Source organism: Octopus sinensis, linkage group LG7 (genome assembly GCF_006345805.1).
Source record: "Octopus sinensis linkage group LG7, ASM634580v1, whole genome shotgun sequence".
Classification (NCBI taxonomy): Eukaryota; Metazoa; Mollusca; class Cephalopoda; order Octopoda; family Octopodidae; genus Octopus; species Octopus sinensis.
In genome coordinates, this window is record NC_043003.1 from 113,709,768 (window position 1) to 113,735,181 (window position 25,414).

At 36.8% G+C, this 25,414-nt stretch overlaps 1 protein-coding gene across 9 annotated transcripts in view; it reads right to left on the minus strand.

Moving 5' to 3' along the window:
- Window positions 1-25,414, minus strand: part of LOC115214302 (teneurin-m) — a 517,371-nt gene that overhangs the window by 303,485 nt on the left and 188,472 nt on the right. For all 9 annotated transcript variants that reach the window (XM_029783463.2, XM_029783461.2, XM_029783465.2 and 6 more), the window contains exon 3: window positions 17,960-18,235. In XM_029783463.2, the coding sequence (XP_029639323.1) occupies window positions 17,960-18,137 (178 nt within the window). In that variant the 5' untranslated portion in view covers window positions 18,138-18,235. The remainder of the gene's footprint in view (window positions 1-17,959; window positions 18,236-25,414) is intronic.

Genomic DNA, 25,414 nt, shown 5'->3' on the forward strand with positions numbered 1-25,414 from the left:
AGATAAAAGAGACAGGTCGTTAGCCTTCATCCTAATGAAATTCAGACTTGAAAATCTGTGACTTAGATAAATTTTTATCAGATTTAGATGAGGACTTATTATCTTCACCGGTTTTGATGCTACCATCATCATCATCATCAGTTTGAAAGTTAGAATTCCCAACATCATCATAGCAGCAGCCATCACCACCACCACCATCATCATCATTATCATTATGGTCAACCTAATCACCATCACTAGTTACCCTGTCACCAACACCATTAACATCAATCTTATTGTCCTAGGCAGCCATACAACTGTTGTTGTCATCAGTCTTCTTGTCATTGTTAGTTTTATTTCTTTATCTTCTCTTAGTATGGATGATTAAATAGGTCTTCATTTAACTTTAATCAAGCTTACCAGCCTGTTTCACTAGTTGGATCTTCTCTCTCTCACATACATACATACATACATAAACACACACACACATACACACACACATACATACATACATAAACACACACATACATATACATACATACATACACATATATAAATATATATATATATATATATATATATATAATATATATATGTATGTATATTCATACATATATATATTTCAATGTAATTAGGCATGAGTGTTCATAGTTTTCCAACATACAATTATATTTTGAAGCTGAAATTGAATTTTAAGCAATCTAAATTCTTCTCTAAGGCCATATTGTTTATTATTTTTTTCGTTCAATCCAGCTATGTAATGAATGCATCCATTGATGTAGTGTTGTATATTAAAACATTGAAAAATATTATCAAAGTGGGTTAGCTTGCTGATTCTATAGAACAGGAGCTAATTGATCAAATATTCATATTCCAATCGCCAGTGTTGCATTTGGGGCCAATTATCATACGATCCAGACTATGTTGATATAAATATATTTATGTTATTAAAAAGGAGTTGAGTACTAACTTATAAATATTTTGATATATTGCTGCTCTCAAATTCTTCCATGCCTAAATACAATGAATTCTTCATTGAATGATTAGATAAAATTTTATACATGTCATTCCCTTAATTGGGTATTGGAAACTGATAAGAATGATCAGAGTGTTTTGCTATTCAAATATGCCTACTAACTAATTAAATTCTGAAATCCTGACCCAACCCGACTCAAGTCTTCATTCTCTCATGTTTTCAGTGTGGCATGAATGACTTACAGTAATATATATATCTACATATATTGCCGCTGATAAAGAGGGTTGACGTGCAAGAGCCCTTTGCCAGGCTCCCATGAAAAGCACTCCTGCTGGTACCATGTAAGGACGCTTGTGATGGTGTCACATTCAAAGTACCCAGCACACACTGTAAAGCAATTAGCATGAAGAAGGGCTTCCAGCCATCAAAACCAGACCAAATCGAACTGGATCCTGATGCTGCCTGCCAACTCTAGTCAAACTATCCAACACATGCCAGCAGGAAAAACAGACGTTAAAGGATGATGATGATGATGATGATGATGATGATAATATATAAGTATATATATAAATCCACACACACACATTTGTATATATACATCACCATTATTGTTTAACATCCATTTCCCATGCTGGCATAGCTTGGATGGTTTGATGACAGAAGCTGGTCAGCCAGGGAGTTGTTGTCCAGACTCCAACTGTCTGTTGTGACATCCTTTCTATGACTGGATGCCCTTCCTGACGCCAACCACTTTACAAAGTCTGATGTGTGCTCTTTATGTGCTACCAGCACAGGTGCATCTATACAGTACTGGCAGAAGTGCCTTTTGTGTGGCACTGGCACCTGTAAGGGACCAACCAGTATGTATGAATGACAGCAATTTTACTTAGCTTGATGCATCTTCTCAAGAACAACAAATCGCCATAGTCCCTGTGTATACACACACATATACACACATTTAGTATAAGGAACCAACTACATCATCATCATCATCATCATCTTAATGTTGATTCCCTTGAAACTTATCTTGTGTTTTTGATTTTGCTCAGTAAGTCAGAGGATGAAGTGTTCAACACCATAATTATAATGATAATGATAATTGGGTTCCCTTGTTTGCACATTATTGAATACATTCATGTCACAATGACATATTCATTAAAAGGGTTAATGAGAATTAAGATGTTTGTTTTATATTCTGTGAGCAGACCTTGATAGAATTCCTTTCGTCAGAAAAATTGGTGTAAATTTTGTTTATATTTAGAGGGGAAAAAAATAGCAAAGAAAAAGGTTAGAATTAGAAACAAAAAATAAACACAAATATTTAAGGAAAAAAAAACCTTATCAGCTGCAGTTATCTTTATATTTCAGGAGAGGACTGTATACTTCAGATCATTAAATGATAACACTGTTGCCTCTAGTTTAAAAAAGAAAAGATGCTCACATGCAGAATATTCTCTCTCTCTCTCATTTATTAAACCACACATTAAGAAAAACAAGAATCAGATGCATAAATAATAAAGTCTATATGATATTGAATACGTTTTCCCTTGTTTATATGCTCAGATACATGTGAAAAAAGGCAAAATTGAAAGTAAGAAATAAACCCCTTGGACTTAGGAAAACTACATGGAGACATAGGGGGGGAAATATGAGGAGTAGAGAGAAGAAAAGGAGAGGCACTTGTGAGAGGGATAGGTACAAAAAGAGAGACAAAAAGAATGAGAGAGAGAGAGAGAAAGAGAGAGAGATGAAGGTGACAATTTTTTCAAGGGCCAATGACTGGAAGGTGTTAGAGAGGGCTAATGGAGGTCATTCTTAATACAAACCATTTAAGTTAGAGGAAAAGAGGGAAAAAACAGTGATAGCTAAGAAACAATACAGTGGTGGTGGGGGGTTAACATATAGTACTGGGGTCCAAAGAAACAAATTCTAGATTTTATAATCTAATGGATCAATAAAATGAGATGAATATATTGATTCGCACTCTCCATTGGTTTGAAGTGATACCACAGAAGATTTCATCTTAATGGATTTTAGCTGAGGATAGAGCTGCAGACAGCAGTGTAAACTAGTGAAATATATATATTTCTGAAGTTACTGTTACTAGTTCCCACTACTCAGGCTGCTGTTTAAAAAAAAAAAACCCAAAAAGTATAAAGATTAGGAGCAAAGTGAGTACAAAGTGTAAAGTGAGTTTGATTAAATTATGCAGTTGGATCTATTCCTATAATGATTTTCAATCACTGGACTGTGACCACAGTGAGGCATAGCCATCTGCAGAGCAACCAGTTACATTAGTTGTTGGTCTGGAGAAGATGAAAGGCAAAGTAGATCTGGGTAGTATTTGAATGCTCTGATGTAAAGGAGCAAAATACAAATATTAAACTGGTTCATTTGAATTCTCCACATCCTGCCATACCCTCACACTTGGATATATCTGAATAATGTGTTACTTGTCAATAATTGTCAACGCCCAATTCAGAGGCATTCAGAAGTACAAAGTAATATTTCACATTTGCCAATGTGCAGAGTATGCAAGAGATTGCTGAATAGGCAAAATATACACACACACACACACACACATACATATATATATGTATATAAAATAATAAGGGTAAAATTAATTAATTAATTGATAATTAATAATTCCACCAAGTAGGGATTTGGTATGTAAAAGACCATTATCGGTAAATTTAAACAATATTTATTATAATAAGGGTTAGGCAAAAGAATTTGCTTCACCACACACCGAACTTTAGAAATAAAGGAATATTCTAAAGTTCGGTGTGTGGTGAAGCAAATTCTTATTATAATATATAATATATATATATACACATATATATTTTGTTTTTGGATTTGGTTTGCAGGATTCTTTATATGAGTTTGTGCATTGAAGCATATTCTGTTGTGTCTGGGGAGAGTCATTTTCTTTTGTGCCTTATTTTACTGGTGTGTGTGTTATATTATAAGGTACAAAAAGAAAAGGACTCTCCCCAGACACAACAGAATATATATATATATATATATATATAATATATATATATGATGATGATGATGATGATGATTACATGTAGCTCCACCTATAATCCTAACCTTTACTTAAAATCTAAATTTTTTTTTCTGCATTGCTCTGACTCCACTAACAAACTTGCTAAATGAAACTACCTTGGGTTATAGATACTACGGACAAACAATAAACCGTTTCCCATACATGGATGACTTTAAAATTTTCACTAAAAATACCACGGAACAGAGAAACCTTCTAAGAACTGTCCACAGTTTCAGCAAAGACATTGGGATGAGCATGGGACTGGACAAATGTGCAAAAGTGACATTGAGAAGAGGCAAGTTAAGCAACACTGACGACACTGCACTCAAACCAGAGAATTAGACCATAATCATCCATACAAATATCTTGGAATGGCAGAAACAGCTAAAACACAACACATAGAAATGAAAGAGAAAATCAGGAGAGAGTATTACAGAAGAGTTAGACTAATATTAAACATTGAACTTAATGCTGAAAATAAGATAATAGGGATAAACACACTAGCCGTACCAATCATAAATTACAGCTTCAACGTAATAAACTGGAAGATTAGTGAATTGAGAAGCTTGGATAGGAAAACCAGAAAACTATTAACAGCATTCTGAAGACACTACCTCAAAGCAGATATGGGCAGAATATATCTACCCCACTCAGAAGGAAGCCATGGCCAAACACAGTTAGAGAATTACTATGAAATAACAACAGTTGGATTAGAAAAGTACTTAGAAACAAAATGTGGAAGACTACTACATGGAGTAAAGCAGCACGAAAACAGAAAATGCTTTTCTCTATACACAAGGAGGTAACAAAATACAAAACAGAAACAAACTACTCTGATACACTGATCTCAGATGACAACATAACAGAAATGGTCAAAGAGACAAAAAGAAAAAAATATGAAAACAGAACTACAAAACATACTAAGGAAGAAATGGGGAGGAAAATCACTCTATGGACAATACCCTGCAAAGGCTTTACAGAGAAGCAGTAAAAGCCAACAATGGCTCACAAGTTCTGGACTAAAAGCTGAAACAGAAGGTCTGTACAAGACTGCCTGACCACAAACAACTATAAAAGCAAAACAATGAAAACAGGCCCTAACACCAAATACAGAATGTGCAACCAGAACAATGAGACCATAAAAATTTGCCTGAAACTATCAAATGTTGAATACAATAAGGACAATTTTGGCACAAGACTAGCAGTTTAGGAGTAGGGGCTATGTCAAGTACATCGACCCCAGTCCTCAACTAGTACTTGTTTTATTGAGCTGGAAAAGATGAAAGGCAAAGCCAACCTTGGCAGAATTTGAACTCAGAACATACAGGCGGACGAAATAGTGCTAAGCATTTTGCCCAATGTCCTAACAACTCTGCCAGCTCACTACCTGAATAATAATAATCCTTTTCTACTGGAAGCTCATGGTCTCAAATTTGGGGGAAGGGATTAGGTCGATTACATCAAACCCAGTGCATAACTGGTACTAATTTTATCGACCCAGAAGGATGAAAGGCTAAGTCAATCTTGGCAGAATTTGAACTCAAAACATAGTGATGAGTGAAGAACTGATAAGCATTTCGTCCAACGTGCTAATGACTCTGCCAGCTTATCACCTTAATAATAATAATAATAATAATAATAATGATAATCCTTTCTACTAAAGGCACAAGGCCAGGATTTTTGTGGAGAGGGGACACCTGATCACATCAATCCCAGTACTTGACTAGTACTTAATTTATTGACCCAAAAGAATGAAAGGCAAAGTCTACCTTTGTGGAATTTGAACTCAGAATGTATCGAAAGACAAAATACTGCTAAGCATTTCGCCCAGCTTGCTAACAATTCTGCCAGCTCAGTGCCTTATTATTAGTAATAATAATAATAAAAATAATAATAATCATGAATTGCCAAATCTGCTCCAGCTGGTAATTTTATGCAGCATATTGACAAAAAAGACTGTAAGACTGTTTTGTGTGTTTCTTACTTTTCCATACTTATTGAGATTGTAACAGGAAAGCAACATAAAGATCTAATTTTTCATAATTAGAATACCATAGCAGGAATTGCTGTGTGGTAAGTAGCTTGTTTACCAACCACATGGTTCTGGGTTCAGTCCCACTGTGTGGCACCTTGGGCAAGTGTCTTCTACTATAGCCCCGGGCCGACCAAAGCTTTGTGAGTGGATTTGGTAGACAGAAACTGAAAGAAGCCCGTTGTATATATGTGTGTTTTGGCGTTAGGAAGGGCATCCAGCCATAGAAACACTGCCAGATCTGACTGGGCCTGATGAAGCCTTCCAGCTTCACAGACCCCAGTTGAACCGTCCAACCCATGCTAGCATGGAGAACGGACGCTAAATGATGATGATGATGATATATGTATATGTGTATATGTACATATATATATATATATGTTTGTGTGTCTGTGTTTCTTCCCCTAGCATCGCTTGACAACCGATGCTGGTGTGTTTATGTGAACTTAGCGGTTCAGCAAACGCGACCGATAGAATAAGTACTGGGCTTACAAAAGAATAAGTCCCGGGGTTGAGTTGCTCGATTATAGGCGGTGCTCCAGCATGGCCGCAGTCAAATGACTGAAACAAGTAAAAGAGAGTAAAGAGTATGTTACTATCTGCTCTATCTTAATGCTAAAACGACTGAACTCTAAATATTCTCATGATTTCACCTCACATTATATTGCTTCAGATATGAGCTTAAGACACAAATCAATAACAGTTCATAAATTACTTTGACTCTAGTTTCATAGAATTTTTTCTCTAATTTACAAGACTGGTGATGATGGGGGGAGGGGGAGGGCGGTGGAATGAGGTTTATTTATCCACTCAACATTTAATCACCTCCCCCCACTCCTTATCATAGGAGCTGTTGTTGTATTACTTAGTTTTATTTGTTATTCTGCCACTTCGTTTTTAAACAGTTACTCTTTTACTTGTTTCAGTCATTTGACTGCGGCCATGCTGGAGCACCGCCTTTTAGTCGAGCAACTCAACCCCGGGACTTATTCTTTTTGTAAGCCCAGTACTTATTCTATCAGTCTCTTTTTGCCGAACCGCTAAGTTACGGGGACATAAACACACCAGCATCGGTTGTCAAGCAATGGTAGGGGAACAAACACAGACACACAAACACACACACATATATACGACAGGCTTCTTTCAGTTTCCGTCTACCAAATCCACTCACAAGGCATTGGTCGGCCTGGGGCTATAGCAGAAGACACTTGCCCAAGATGCCACGCAGTGGGACTGAACCCGGAACCATGTGGTTGGTTAGCAAGCTACTTACCACACAGCCACTCCTGCGCCTTATTTAATGAACATTACAAAGGTACACAAATTCTTAAAATAATAAAAAGACGAAATACACAGAATTTTCAGTCCATTTTTAGGAATAAGGTTGTGAAGCAGGGAACGACAGTGTGTGGGTGTTTTAGTTTTTGTTCGATCGTATCATCTTCCTCCCCTTCCTCCTGCTCCTCCTCATCATCATCATCATTTTGTGCACTACTATTTTTACTATTTGTAAAAATTATTATTGATTTAAAGCAAACGTGTTTTTGTTCTGCTTTTGTTTTTAAGAAGAGGGAAAAAGACAAAAACTAATTTCCAGCTCAGCTCAATGCTTATCAATCAACACGCAATTCAACACAACACTCCATACCAAAAATGTTTTGCTTTTACCATTTTCTGGGTAAGAGAACAGCAGCTGTGATATTGGCGCGTGGGAAGGGAAAAGAAATAAAAAGAAATAGATAAAAACATCAAAAGGAAAGCCTATGTGTATTATTAAGACAAATGGAAAACAACAATAACAATTATGGTGATGATGATGATAGTGGTGGAAGTGGAGGCGGTGGTGGTTTAAATAAGTATATAAATCAATTATGAAGAATAAAAGAAGAAATGGAAATTGAAGACCGAAGAAAGAGAGATGATATCTTATTATTTGTGAGCAGAGTGTTAGTCGTATTGTATGGAATGGAATGACAAAATGAAGTATCCAGATTTGTCTTTATAAAAGTATATATATATATATCAGAGTAAGGACATAAATGTGAATCAAGGTGGAAAAAAAGAGTACTCAAATACCAGAGGTAGAGTAATATGCTTTATTTAAAAGCAGCATGATATTTCTGCTGCTTTTAAATAAAGTATATATATTATATATATATATAATATATATATATTTATATATATATATATATTTATATATATTATATATATATATATTTATATATATATATATATATTATATATATATATATATTTATATATATATATATATTATATATATATATATATTTATATTATATATATATATTTATATATATATATATAAATATATATATTTATATATAAAGGTAGTGAATAGCTTTCAGAACATTTATAAGAGAAGGTCTTACAGCTGTTTCCAGGATATTTTATATATCCCTTCATCAGAGACGTTGCAAGAAAGTGTTTAAGTAATAATTATTGTAGAGAAGATACAAAATACAGAGGGAAGTGAAGGAATGAAAATAGAAGTGAGACACATAAGGATATTGTATTTGCAGTTCCATTATTTAAGCAGAATGGTGTGTATATAAGTTTACTGTACCTTGTGTGTATCCACACACACACACACACACATATATAAGTAAACGGATTCAGTGTGGTTATTTACATGTATGTATATAGCTGGATACATACTTAAGTACAAATGCATGTATATAGACACATTCTTTTACACATACATATGAATGCAAAAATTAACTTGTACCTTTTCCATTTCCTGTTTTTAGAGTATGGCCATGCTGGAGCACTGCTTTGCTTAATTTTTTAAATGCAACTATCTCCCTCCCCCTTTATATATACATGTATGCAAGCGCACACACACACACACACACACTACATACCTGCACAACACATATATACGTAGTGTTACTTTGACTGAGGATTAACGGGAAGCTAAAGTTTGGTGAAAACATTGGTGTGTAAATGGTTGAGTATTCCACAGTCATGTGAAGCATTAGTGTAATCATCAGGTAGAACCCTACAAAAAGAATGTGTGTAACAAGACTGCACTTTTGAATTACTTGAACAGTCAACCTGATGTGCTCCTACACTGTTTGTGTCTAAGGAATGATATATGGATGGACAGAAAAAATGGTGGTGATTCACAATAACAAGCTGGAGGAAAGCCACAGATAAATAGGATAGCAGCCAATTAGATCAGCAGTTCATATCTCATTATTGGCACCGACCATTTAGTTAACCCTAACCCTCACTACACGAAATAGAGTTCATGCATTACTCTTTACTCTTTTACTTGTTTCAGTCGTTTGACTGCGGCCATGCTGGAGCACCACCTTTAATCGAGCAACTCGACCCCAGGACTTATTCTTTGTAAGCCGAGTACTTATTCTATCAGTCTCTTTTGCCGAACCGCTAACTGACGGAGACATAAATACCCCAGCATCGGTTGTCAAGCAATGCTAGGGGGACAAACACAGACACACAAACACACACACATACATACATATATATATATATATATATATATATATACATATATACGACGGGCTTCTTTCAGTTTCCGTCTACCAAATCCACTCACAAGGCTTTGGTCAGCCCGAGGCTATAGTAGAAGACACTTGCCCAAGGTGCCATGCAGTGGGACTGAACCCAGAACCATGTGGTTGGTAAACAAGCTACTTACCACACAGCCACTCCTGCATGGTAGAATTCTTTATATAACTAATACAATTACTTTTACTAACTAGCTTTTAATGCATTGTTGAAATTCTCTTTTGTCTGGTAATTAGGGAAGTTTATTCTTAACAAATCTGACTTGTTACAAGCACTCTCTATATAAGAAGAGTTACATCTCATATCCCTCTATTTAATGACATTATGGGATGAGTTGTAATTTCTTCAGATCAAGTCAAAGTAACCGGGATATTTCTGATCTTTGTTGAGTTATGGAACATTTACTTTCACAAACTGAACTGTTTATAGATAATTATAATCATGTTGTCGCAGTCAGTTTTACAAAATAATTGTTATTGATGTTCAGAAGCTGAAAATTTTCTTTATGATTATTCTATTGCTGACGATATTTTTATTATTTGCTTCTTTGTGTTTAAGCTGTGACAGATGCTCACATTAAGAAGATGTATGAATGAAATGTAGCAAAGAAAACCATTTAATCCTTTTGATCAATCTTAAGATTCAAAAGAGATTGATTAACTTTGATTTCTTTAATGCTAAGTAGACAGAAAAGGCTGAACCTCTCCAAAACACTTATCAGTCACAAGTAACATATCCCAGATTTTCATCCTTCTCCCCTCATCAAAAACCAAAAGGTTATGTATGTCATTCCCTAAATATACAACAAAATGGACCATGGTAGAGTTTTTTTTTTTTGCTGTTTGTTCCTTCTCGAGCCATAAGGGCCAGTTTCCCGGTTTCTTGGCATATAAGTTCCCTACCTGGACGGGACTCCGGTCCATCACAAGTCAGCTGCAAGATGCAGGAGGAAAGAGTGAGAGAAAGTTGTGGTGAAAGAGTCAGCAGAAGTTTCGCCATTACCTTCTGCCGGAGCCATGTGGAGCTTAGCTGTTTCGCTCATAAACACACACATCGTCCAGTCTGAGATTCGAACCTGCGATCCCTCGGCCGCGAGTCTGCTGCTCTAACCACTAGCCCATGTGCCTCCACCATGGTAGAGTAAGAACCTATCAACATTGTCATCATTCAACATCCACTTTTGCATGCTTTCATGCATCAGATGGAATTTGGTGAGGTATATTTTCCATGTCCTTCTAGTTCCCAGCCCTTACTGTCTCAAAGGAAAGTAATGTTTCCTCATGGCCCGGCATACCTACCGACCCCTCTCTGAAGTAGGTAGGAAGGTAGATATGCCTCTCTACTAATCACACTTTGTATAAAGAAATGTTATCAGTATATTTGGCACGTAAAAAGCACCCACTACACTCACGGAGTGGTTGGCGTTAGGAAGGGCATCCAGCTGTAGAAACACTGCCAGATCAGACTGGAGCCTGGTGCAGCCCTCTGGCTTCCCAGACCCCAGTCTAACCGTCCAACCAGTGCTAGCATGGAAAACGGACATTAAACGATAATGATGTTGTTCTATGCGTCCATGGGTCAGACAATTTGTTGAAACACATTTTCAATAGCAAGGAGCCTTGCCTGTTCCAAACCCTCACCGTTTTCTAAGCAAGCTAATCTTTCCCCTTTCTGTGCTACATATAGCTCCTTCTTTTTCATATTTTACAATTTGATTTTGTATTAGATTTAGTTGCTATTTCTAGCATGCTGAGCAACCACATAAATGCTGCTCATTTGCTTGTTTTAGTCAACCCATATGCCAGTGAAACATAGACAGGCAGCAGCACTTCATCAAATGATCTTACTTGGGATGGACCAGTGTTGCACCAAATGTGTTCTTCTCCTCTCTTTCATAGAATGGAACCAGGAAGCAGTGACAGGAAGGACATTTATAGGTGACTAGAACACCATGATTGTTAAAGCTAAAATGGATGATGATGATGATGATGATGGTGATGATGGCAGCAACAGCCCTGATTATATTTAATATGCTGTTAGTTATAATCATAATAATGATGATGTCGATAACAATAATGGTTGCAATAATGGTATTTTAATGGCATTGATGATGGTAGTGATAGCCATGAAGAAGATGGCTTTGTATTATGGCAACATCAGTAATAAGAATGAGGAACGATGGTTAGGTTTCAGAAAAAGCAGAAGAGGAAGTTTCCACCTAGTAAATCCACGCAAAAGGCTTTGGTCAGCATGAGGCTATAGCAGATGACACTTGGTCAAGGTGCCACAGAGTGGGACTGAACATGACATTACAGCTTTGGGAACCAAGTGTCTTAACCACAGAGACTTGACTACATGTGTGTATGTTTATGTAAAACACTTGTAGAAACAAGCAAATATATACATCTCCATGTTTACAGATGTACACGCACACACACGCGCGCGTGCGTGCGTGCGCGTGATTGTGGATTTTCTTTCCTTATATTTTTAAATAAATAGAAATCCTTCTAGAACGCATAGGCAAATATTGTAAGAAGGAGATTTGTATGATTTATGTATTGAATTCAATTGCTCATTTCAAATGCATAATATGTTTGCATCCGAGTATTGAAGCAACTGCAGGCTATTTCACCAATACTGTTTGTGCAATGCATTTTCTGTTATTGTGAAGTTTACAATATTCATGGGGACAAGTGTCTTCTAAGTGACATACATCAGGTGTAATTGTTATTGATATTTAGATTTTATTATTAGCAGTCGCATTTATGCATGCTGTGTTTAAACGGCTGCGTATGTAAGTCTGGATGCATTTATTTGCACGTCACCTGCATGTGTGAGTGTGTGTATGTTTATTTGCATGTTTTCTCATCTGCAAGGCAGATATTTTTACTTGTACTCAGCAGTCAGGCTGGTGCCAGACATATTAGTGTGTTCTCTGCTGGAATACTGGCATGCTGGGAATGGAGCAAGCGAGAGAAAGAGAGGTGGGTTCTGGTGCTTTGGCAACACAAGATTTCCATAGAAACCTACTCCAAACCATAACTATGGATGCACATCTCATTGTCTTATTTTGACACATGACTGCAGCTGTCACACATTTTCTTTCTCTCTTCCATCACCTCATTTCTCTCTCTTTCAAATATATATATATACACACACACATATATATGAAACAATGTGTGTGTGTATATATATATATATATATATATACACACACACATATATATATGAAACAATGTGTGTAAACAATGATGACACACACACACATCACCACTACCATCATCATCATCATCATTATCATCATCAACAAGAACAACATTATTATCAGCAGCAGCAGCAACATCATTTAATGTCTGTGTTTTCCATGCTGGCATGGGTTGGATGATTTGACAGGAGCCAAAGAGCCAGGGGACTGTGCCAATCTTTAATGGCTCTTCAATATACAAACATACATTATACTTACACACACACACACACACACACACACATACATATATATATATATATATATATATATACACACATACACAGTAGTTGTCTACTCTACTCCTCTATGCAGTGTTTGACCACCTCCTGTACCTAAGTCTTAGAACCATCATGGCATCTGATGTGGCTTCTTAAACCGGCCAATATTTTGAAAAGACATCCACATAGATTGTATATCTAATTTGGACCAGCAAGAGCAGCAGATAAGTTCTGATCTTGGTGGATCTTAAAATGTCTTTTGAGGCCTCTGCAGACCTTCTGGTATACATTGCACTGAAAGGTATGCACAGACATATAGGCAGAACAGTTGGTGGAAGTTCGTTTTCCATGGGTTCTCAGATAAGATTTAAACCCAGCAAAAGAAGGGCATGGTCTGTCACAATCTGTGCACACGTAAAGGTCATTGTGATTCACCTTCTCGATCGTAACATTTTTATTTAAATCTCTCTTGAGTCTTACAAAGTGTGTATGTGTATATATATATATTAATATATATATATATATATATATACATTGTTGTATTTCAGGATGGTCATTCTCTTTTTTTTTGTGGGGGGGGGGACAAATAAACACACGTACTATATAAACATTCTTCACTTGTTTATTACTGTTTTTGGTCACACATTTGTGACCTCCTCAGCAATAGTTTTCACCTTCATGTGTACTCTTGTATATATATATCATCATCATCATCATCATCACTTAATGACTGTTGTCCATGCAGTCATTGGTTGGACGGCTTGACTGAGCTGGTATGCTGGAAGGTTGTGCCAAACTCCAGTCTAATTTGGCATAGGTTTCTATGGTTAAGCAATAAAACTACCCGAATTCCCTCAGCCACAAAAATAGGGGTAGAGGGTCACAGCAATAATGGAGCCAATGTAAATAAATATCATGCAATAACTCTACCACAGAGCAAAATTTGAAATTAGACCCCAAAAAATAAATTATCCATAATGACAGCAGCAGAAAATCAACAATAACAGTAAAGGTCTTGTAACAAGTAGTAAATGTGTACACACACACACACACACACACACACACACATGCACGCACGCACACTCAAGTGGCTGAAGTATTAAAATTAGTACACTTGCAGTAAAAGCAATTGCTACCGCTAAAGAAGAAATACATTCAAAAACCATTTATTGTATTTATTTAGATGTTTCTTTTCCTTTATTTGTTTGCTTTCTTACACCACACAAGACGAAATAAGTGGAAAGTTTTCACAAATGTCACTGGTTAGTTTCTTTAGCATTTTGATTTCATTTTGGCTTGTAACAGGAAAAAAAAATATAAAAGATTTCTATAGACTGAAATAGAATTTCAAGACCAAGTGTTTTTAAGTTTGGTTTCATGGTGAGAAGTAGATGAGAGATAAATCTGTCTTGAATTTGATAACAATCTGTTACAGTTAACAATTATATGATACCTATTCTCAGTAGTTAACATGAAACACAGTAAATCAGAATAAAGTGTTATGTCCAAAAACACAATATAAAAATAAAGTATGCCACCCAGAAACACAATAACACCCCAACAGTAATTTCAGACCTTAAGGCTTTGAGTGTGTGTGTGTGTATACAGAGAGGGAGTAGGAGAGCGAGAAAGAGAGAGACATAAAATAGAGGACAACTGGAAGTTCCTACTGAGGGTAACAGACCAAATTTGTTAGAGCAAAGCCTCTGCCAGACCAAGGGTGATATGGTGGTGGAACAGTGACGTTGACAGGGTCACAAAAGAGAAGAGACAGGTCTGGAAAGAATGGAAAAGAAGGCCTAGCAAAAGGTCATATTGGCAGTCTAAAAGGGAGACTAGACATCAGGTTTAGGTTTATCTAGAAGTAGAAAAGAAGAGATTTGCCAAAGTCCTACAACATGAAGATCAGAGACTTGAAGTGTTCTGGATTGCTAGACAGTGTGTCAGTGAGAATCAAGATATTTGTCGGAGAGGAGTGCATGCAGATGGATAATGGGATGCTTGCACTCAGTGATGTGGACAAGAATGCAGCATGGGAAAGTCACTATGCGAGACTGTTGAATGTAGAGAATGAATGGGACAAAGAAAGTCTCCCACATGTGACCCCAAACAGAGGGATAAGCTATCCTAGTGGGCAGCAGTATGACAGATAAGGCAATTAAAACATGAAAACTTGTAAAAAAACCCTTGGTCTGTCTGGTGATGTAGGGTACGGGTTAGTTACCTGCATAATCAATCAGGTCATTGAGGAAGGTGTAATACCCAAGGGCAGGTGTAGCAGCATAATTGTTAGCTGCTATAAGGGCAAGGGTGATGCTTTAGAGAGAAGCAATTATAAAGGTATCAAACTCCTGGACCAGGTGATGAAAATTATGGAAAGGGTTATAAGCCAATTAGTTAGAAGCAGAATTAGGCCAGATGAAATGCAAATATGTTTCCTTGGCTATGTAAGAACAAATTCTATAAAAAATGAAAACAAGAGAGCTAAGTGTCTATAGACTTAGAGATGGTAAATAAGCTCATATAGACATATAATAGGAATGGTGTTATGTCTCTGTGTAAATTGGCTGAGAGCTGAAAATACTAAAGGCAAGAGAAGCAAACACAAGTGAAATTTCATAAAATTGAACTTTCATAAATGAAATGACACAAGAATGACAAGATGGATTCTTTCCTCAAAACTTATTCAGCTATCACTAACGTGGAGAAGTGAGCTTTGAAATTAAAGTATACACATGCATACACACACACAAACACAAATAAGAAAACGGAGTAATGAAAAAGCAACAGCAGTTGTATTCAAAAAAGCAACTACGTAGATATGTTTATATACAAAACAAGCCTGTATCACACATCATATTGTTTATTCACCCCAAGAGTGTATCCTTAAAATGACATGTTTGATAGGCAATATATAAAAAAAAAAATTAATAAAAAAATCGAGATAAAAGATGAGACAGTACAAAAAAAGTAGTATGAAATGTAAGAGAAGTGACTCCTAAAGCAATTATCATGAAAAAAGAGTAAATAATGAAGAAGATATATTCTATGCAAAATGTTATTTTAATATTGCCATATATTTTCACATAATGCTGGAATAACGGAGAAAGATATTTACAATATAATGAATTATGCAAAATAACTGCAAGCAAGAAATAACTATGGAATACCATCATCTTCTCAGAAACCAAGATGAAAGAATCAGCAAGTGAAGACAAGAAACACTTCTATGTATACATGTATATACAGCTCAGATTAATGCATGTATATATATATATATATATATATATACACATGTATATATATACATATATATATATATATACACACATGTATATATACCATATACATATATGCACATGTAACATCCATATACATATGTAGACATACATACATTCCTGTACAAGGTCGTGGCACTCTGTCGGTTATGATGACAAGGGTTCCATTTGATCCGATCAACGGAACAGCCTGCTCGTGAAATTAACGTGCAAATGGCTGAGTACTCCACAGACACATATATCCTCAACATAGTTCTCAGAGAGATTCAGCGTGACACAGAGTGTGACAAAGCTGGCCCTTTGAAATACAGGTACAACAGAAACAGGAAGAAACAGTGAGAGAAGGATGTGGTGAAAGAGTACAGCAGGGTTTGCCACCACCCACTGCTGGAGCTTCATGAAGCTTTGGGTGTTTTTCTCAATAAACACTCACAATACCTGGTCTGGGAATCGAAACTGTGATCCCATGACCATGAGTCCGCTGCCCTAACCGCTGGGCCATTGTGCCTCCACTCTTGTACATATATAAATACACACACTTACAGGAAGAGGTAGAGGTATGAGTTTGTGACTTAGAAGACCATGCCAGATTCGTGGGATTTCAGGGTCATTATCATTGTGCGGCACTTTGGGTCAGTGACTTGTACAATAGCCTGAGGGTGACCAATACCTTCTGTGTGACTTTGGTATATGGAAACAGCATGAAGCCCATCATATGTCTTATAATGGTTATCAGCATTCTGGCATTTATTTTCTTACATGTTTACACGTATTAAATGAAATTTGGTGGGGCAGATTTTCTATGTTCAGATGCCCTCTTTGTAAACAGCTCTTACCTGCTTCCAAGTGACCCTGGGGTCAGACAAATTTTCATGAAAGATTGGAAACAAACAATACTTTATGTATGGCAGTGACACTTACATACAATTATCAGGTAATCTCAAAACAAGATGATACAAGCATACATACATGCACACACACACACACACAAGCGCATATACATATATATACACATATATAAACAGAGTTCTTTCAGATTCTATCCACCAAATGTAGTCATAAGGCTTTGTTCAGCTCAGGGCAATAAAAGAAGGCCCTTGTGCAAGGTGACAAGCAGTGTGACTGAACTTGAAACCATGGGGCTGGAAATTAAAGCCTTTTAACCGCGCCACCATACCTGCACTTACATATATGTGCATATTTGTGCCAATGTGTGTGTGTGTAAATATGTATGAACGTTATTTCCCTAGTCACTGCTTGGGTGAAACTATGGTGGTGGTCACATTCTTTGTAAAAAAATTGCAACCAGTCACTTTGTGCTTTTCAAGACCTGTGGAATAGAAAAAAAAAACCCTTTCTTGAAAAACTGATAAGGGTTGGTGACAGGACGAGCATCTGCATGAATCCTACCTCGAACCAATTCCCATTCAAGCTATGCTGGTACAGAAAACCAATGTTAAACAGATGATGCACACACACACACGTTTGTGTGTGTGCCCAGTGCATATGTATTTGTGTGTGCACATGCAAACAATTTCATATTCACAATATGTAAACTAATTTTTTTTTCAAATAGAAAAAAAAAATTGTACGCATAAATTCTTTTTTTTTTTTTTCCTACTTACCTAAACCAGACAATTTTTTGTCATGGTGTGCGATTTTAACTTCCTCGTAGGGACGAAGGTTATCATCCGAGTGAAAATCTTCATCTGAAGAGCTGTAAGTTCTGCTTCCCGAATTTTTGGCTCGGCGTGCCCTGTGAGTTCGAGACTCCCTATTTTTACTCTTAGAATTGCCATCCATTATGAAATAGTAATATTATCTCTTGGTTGGTTTCATTTGTAGATTTTTTTTAGTTCATATCCGACTTGGTAATTAAATGTCGGTTGCAAATCACAGCTCTGTGGAAAGAAGGGAGAATGTTGATAAATAAGTATACATTTGCATATAACTGGAAAGACCATATAACATGGTCTTCAATACAAAATAGTAAGGAAGTATCAATTCAGAAAAAATACAGTGTAACATACTTTAGACACTAACCAGGATATTTTCTAATCTTTTTTTTCTGAATGACAAGGGTCTGAGAGCCATAGAATAAACCCACTCATAGCCATGAGTGGTGTAAGTGTTTATGGATGAAAGATGATGATGATGACAATAATGATAATAATAATAATAGTAATAATAATCCTTTATATTATAGGCACAAGTCCTGGAATTTGAGGGGAGGGGGATAGTAGTTCACATCCACCTCAGTATTTCACTGGTTCTTAAATTTATCAACCTTGAAAGGATGAAAGGTAAAGTCAACCTCAGTAGAATTTGAACTCAGAACATAGCAATGAGTAAAATACTGCTAAGCAGTGTGCTAAAGATTTTGCCAGTTCACTGCTTTAATAATAATAATAATAATTTTTTTTTTTCCAATTCAATTTTTATTGGCTCAAAAAGCAAAAGCAAGGCCATGTAGGGGGACAGGGAGTTATGTACAGGGAGGGAGGTCATACAAAGAGTTCAGGCCATTTCTGGTCAAGAGAGACTTTGAACCGAGTGGTTGTTGGCATCTTCACTATCTCGTCGAGCAGCTTCTTCCATGGATCCACAACCCGGACAGAGAAAGCCCCTCTCCTTCGATTAAGATGGATAATAGTTTCAAATTTTTGGCACAGGGCCAACAGTTTTTTACGGGTAGGGGAAAGTTTTATTACATTGACTGGTACGTATTTCATTAACGCCGAAAGGATGAAAGTCTGAGTCAATCTTGGTGGAATTTGAACTCAGAACACAAAGACAGACAAAATGCAACTGAGCAGAAGAAAAAGAACCAGAAGAAAAACTGCAAGCCCTTTTCCCCAATAATAGAATTTCCTTATTCACTAATTACAAAATCCTTACGAAGCTTTGTAGCTACTGTTGATACTACAAGACTTCTCAAGCAGTTTTAATCCCAAAATTATTTCAGTCGATAATATTCTGATATCTCCATGTAATTGCCTCTTTCCTCTCAAAAACCTACAATATTCAAGGCTGGTGTTAAAGCATTATTAACCCTTTCGTTACCGTATTTATTTTGAGATGCTCTGTGTTTCTTTCAATTACTTTGAATATAACAAAGAATTTAGTAAAATAACTTAGTTATCATTCAACTAGTGTTACGAACATAAATTGTGACTAAGGTTTGGTGGAAGATTTTACTTCAAGACTTATGAAAACAAGACATTTGTACTACAGAGCCAGTGCCGGTTTCAGCCGGGTTGGTCACGAAAGGGTTAAAGAACAAACTAATCTTAGGATACTACTGCATCTCAGGAAGCATTACTATATAATGTAGCACCTAAGCCTAATAAATAGTTGAATTCAATGCATAGAATTAAATGAAATAGACAATAAAATCCTTAAATGATGTACAGAATGGGGAGTTAAAAATATTTCCCAATAAATTTTGATCTAAATAATTTGTTTTTAATATTTTAGTAGAAAGGGAAATGTGACTTGTGAAACTTTTAAATCATCAAGAACATAACATCAAGACCAGTAAATGTCTTTAAAACAAGTGTGGTAAAAATGGTTCGAAGTTGGCTTAATGACAATGAAATTACACTGCTAAATTGGATATTTGACCAGCAAGCATAATGGCCATTCTAAAATCTATGTAACATTAACCATGCACACACATACACTGACTCACATACACAGGAGTGTGCATATATAATGTTACATGATGAGTTTAAAGTATGACTCACTGAAGGCACACAGCCAAATATAACCAGCCAACAAGACCTGTTTTACTAATTCTGGAAATTGCATACATTACATAATTACCTGTTGATAGATTCCCAATTACACTGTTGCAAATTAACAAGTAACTAATAGTTGTTTGTTACTATAAATACTACTGCAAAAAGCATTGCCTCTATCGCATTCAATAACAATAAATAAATGTATATTGGTAGTTGATGCTAACAAAAAGACTATAGTTACATGGAAAAAACTTGAAAGAAAGGACACAAAAACCACAGAAATAACAGATGATGCTATTTGGCGTATATTGGTCTAGCACAAATAATGTAATATTTACTTTTATATTAATATTTAATTTCTGTTTTACTTGTGGAATACATGCAATTAGTTGGCCTTGGCAGGAAATTTTCCAAAACTCATCACCAAATCACATCACTTTGAAAGGAAATGAATGAACACATGTAACTGTGAAAATGATAAAAGTCTAAGTCAGTTTGTTTGCATCAAAGGTGTGCTGTATTACACGGCGAGCTGGCAGAGTTGTTAGCATGCCGGGTGAAATGCTTAGCCGTATTTCGTCTGCTGTTTCATTCTGAGTTCTAATTCCGCCAAGGTCGACTTTACCGTTTATCCTTTCGGGGTCGATAAATTAAGTACCAGTTACGCACTGGGGTCGATATAATCGATTTGATCTGTCTGTCTGTCCTTGTTTGTCGTCTCTGTGTTTAGCCCCTTGTGGGTAGTAAAGAAATATGTATTACATGGACACAATGTAATAGCACACCTTTGATGCAAGTCTTATGAAGTGCCGCTCCAATGTCTAAAACCACAAATATTACATGAACTTTCATGCGTAGGAGTGTCTGTGTGATATGTAGCTTGCTTACAAACCACATGGTTTCGGGCTCAGTCCCACTGCGTGGCACCTTGGGCAAGTGTCTTCTGCTATAGCCTCAGGCCGACCAAAGCCTTGTGAGTGGATTTGGTAGACGGAAACTAAAAGAAGCCCGTCGTATATATGTATTTGCCTATCAAATGAACAACAAGTTAGTTTGGTTAAATAAGTCAACAACACCACATTTATTCTTGCTGTTTATTCTTAAAACCAGCCCAGTTGAACTAGAACCAATGGATCAGAGGTAATCTAGCCATGGCCATCCCATCTTCACTGATGAAGATTATCTCAAAACTACATCATTCAATATGTCTTTCAAGTTCATGAAGTTGCTATGGAGATACCGGGTAGAAATTCTGCAGGTCAAGATCCTCAATGGACTCTCCTACTGTTATCAACAAACTTTAGTCTCACATGTTAAGATTTGGAAATTGTGGTCTACGAAACAGACATCTATACTGTGGAAGCACTCTGTCGGTTACGACGACGAGGGTTCCGGTTGATCCGAATCAACGGAACAGCCTGCTCGTGAAATTAATGTGTAAGTGGCTGAGCACTCCACAGACACGTGCACCCTTAACATAGTTCTCGGGGATATTCAGCGTGACACAGAGAGTGACAAGACCGGCCCTTTGAAATACAGGTACAACAGAAACAGGAAGTAAGAGTGAGAGAAAGTTGTGGTGAAAGAGTACAGCAGGGATCACCACCATCCCTGCCGGAGCCTCGTGGAGCTTTTAGGTGTTTTCGCTCAATAAACGCTCACAATGCCCGGTCTGGGAATCGAAACCGCGATCCTATGACCGCGAGTCCGCTGCCCTAACCACTGGGCCATTGCGCCTCCACCACATCTATACTATAAGGTCTCTCAAATCAACCGCTTTCCATTTATTTATCATATCAACATCTCACTTAGTGTCATCTATTGCACTGATGTTTACACACTGATGTCTATCTAGTGGAAATCTCCAAGCTGTGATCTGAAAATTGTTGTCATTGTCCGCTTAATCGACATCTACTGACTGCAGTTATCACGAACAAATTGTAAGGTTGTTTGTAGTCACCTAGGTGGCAGCCTTGCTTGTCATGTATGAGTGTGAGTGAGTATAGCAGCTCAAATTAATGTGTTGAGGTGCATTCCTTCATGGTATATATGTTTAATTAGTCATTTGATGAAGGAGAGGGAGAAAATAGCAGACAAAACAGGTGTTAGATGTCAATGATGCTTAACCGAAATGCATGAAGCCAGCGCCTCCAGCTTAGTGAGTGAGAAATGAATGAAACTAGTGAATGAATAAAAAAGAATCTACATCCTGTGCAGTGTTAAAACTAAACATTTATGCATGGATTAGTGAACCAATAGCATGAATGTGGTGTGTGTGTGTGTGTAAGTGAGTGTGTGGGAAAGTGTTTTTATAAGCACAGAAAGTGTTTTTATAGCACAATAACGAACTCAATACAAATGCAGTAAGTGTCTTGGGTTCTTAATAATTTTTATCAACAGTGACTTTAAAGTTCCTCCAAGTCTAGTATTTGTTCTGAGAATTTGATAAAAGTTTACACTCATTAAAACGACTGCTAAATCCGTCAATAAAATAATTAATGGAGGTAGAGAGAGACAAAAAGAGAGAGAGATAAAGTGTGTATGTGTGTGTGTGTGGGTGGGTGTGTGTGTGGGTGGGTGTGTGTGTGGGTGGGTGTGTGGTATGCGTGCATGTGTGTGTCTAAAAACCTTGGGATCCTTTTGGTTTGAACGGCAGTTTTTAACATAATTTCTAGGTAACTAAAGAATTTTAAACTTCGTATACTGGTAGAATGTGTTTATAAAACATCTTTTTCTCTTGGCTTTATTGAGAAAATCCTATAGTTTGTAAGATATTTGTTGTTGTTTTTTTCTTCAATTTCAACCAATCACTGACGTCTATTGAGGTAAAATACATTCTGTGCCGTATGGATATGCCCCTCGTTTAAGAAACAGATTGGGTTTATTTACATTTGTGAAGAAAAAAGATACCCTTCCCCCCACCCCTAACTAACCCGAACCCTAAAACAGATTGAAATGCAATAGATTGATACTAGGGTCATAATTATGGGTGACATTTTCATATGATACTGCTAGAAAAAACTGCCGTTCAAACCGAAAAGATCCAAACCTTGATATACAACTTCCCTGTATCTGTTTCCAGTGCTACATATAGCTACATCACCCACCTGCAAACCATATTCTCCAGTGACCATCAAGTGACAGCTTCCCCTGTTTTAAAAAGGTCAAAATGCATCTACTATGATCCTGCTAAGTCTTTGAAATGCCTACCTTCATTGCCAGCAAGCAGATCAGCTGCACATTGGAGAGAGAGAGCAATGAAGGATTAAAAGTAGCAAAGCTATCTAAAAAAGGGCGGCGAGCTGGCAGAAACGTTAGCACGCCGGGCAAAATGCGTAGCGGTATTTTGTCTGTCGATACGTTCCGAGTTCAAATTCTGCCGAGGTCGACTTTGCCTTTCATCCTTTCGGGTCGATAAATTAAGTACCAGTTACGCACTGGGGTCGATGAAATCAACTTAATCCCTTTGTCTGTCCTTGTTTGTCCCCTCTGTGTTTAGCCCCTTGTGGGTAGTAAAGAAATATATCTAAAAAGTATGACATAACGAAAGCTGCCCCGACACCACAGAACACACACACACACACACACACACACACACACACGCCCACACACATGCATGAAGAAGCACCAAGATGTTGATGAACATATAAAGCATCTCAATTAAAGCTCGATGTCTTGCTCTCCGGTTGGGTCTTTGCAACTGTCTATCAATATAAATCCACCTCTTCAAATCTCTGCCATGATTCTTCATTTGCCTTCTTCTCTCTCTTCTGCTTTTTCTGAACCCTAACCATCATTCCTCATCCTTATTGCTGATGTTGCCATAATACAAAGCCATCATCTTCATGGCTATCACTACCATCATCAATGCCATTAAAATACCATTATTGCAACCATTATTGTTATCGACATCATCATTATTATGATTATAACTAACAGCATATTAAATATAATCAGGGCTGTTGCTGCCATCATCACCATCACCATCACCATCATCATCATCATCATCATCCATTTTAGCTTTAACAATCATGGTGTTCTAGTCACCGATAAATGTCCTTCCTGTCACTGCTTCCTGGTTCCATTCTATGAAAGAGAGGAGAAGAACACATTTGGTGCAACACTGGTCCATCCCAAGTAAGATCATTTGATGAAGTGCTGCTGCCTGTCTATGTTTCACTGGCATATGGGTTGACTAAAACAAGCAGATGAGCAGCATTTATGTGGTTGCTCAGCATGCTAGAAATAGCAACCAAATCTAATACAAAATCAAATTGTAAAATATGAAAAGGAAGGAGCTATATGTAGCACAGAAAGGGGAAAGATTAGCTTGCTTAGAAAACGGTGAGGGTTTGCAACAGGCAAGGCTCCTTGCTATTGAAAATGTGTTTCAACAAATTCTCTGACCCATGGACGCATAGGACAATGGATGTTAAATGATGACCATGTATAATGGATGTGTGTGTGTGTGTGTTAGTAATTGTGAGAGTAAATATACTGATAACATTTCTTTATACAAAGTGTGATTAGTAGAGACGTATCAGGAGGTCTTTCAAATGCTGTGAGTTCATAAAACTATATCTGCTTTGTATTAATTCGACAGAAAATTAATACAGTAAGTGTGTAAAGTGGTTCCATTAATAATTTCCAGAAAGAATTCTTTTTTTCTTTTGGAGGGAAATATGAACTTCCAGAAAAAAAAAATCATTTGATGTTAAAAGTTTATGAGAAAAACAATATTTTTTGTCTACACATGCAAATGGAAAAGAATAAAGGCCTTTTTATTGAAAGAAAAAGAAACAGCTAAGGTGCGAAAATTAAGGCACAAGAGTTCTTTAACTGTTTATACCTCAACTAGCAGTATCGCCCGGCGTTGCTCGGGTTTGTAAGGGAAATAGCTATATAAGCATTTTTAGAGATGTAAAGTATAATAGCCATCTCAATATGGCTAACCACAAAAGGGGGGGGGGGTGTTACTGTAGCTTTTTACGTTCTGAGATTTAATAATAAATTTTTAGAGAGTTATTTCCCTTATATATGCCAAAAATGCATTAAAAATGGGAAAAATTGATGGTAAATTTTTTTTTAAATCGTAGAATCATCGTAGACGCACACTAATACCCAGAAGGGCTCGATATGAATCACGACTATAAGATACCTGGTTTTGGTTAAACTGCACCGCAAAATGTGGGAGTAGTTAGGAATCTAAATCGCAGGAGACAGACACACAACCTTACTTTTATATATAAAGATATATCTAGTTTAATGCACTGAAGAGGTATTAGTAATCTGTGAAAGACTGCAAAGCAAATGAAGCCTCATATTGAAATAAATTCA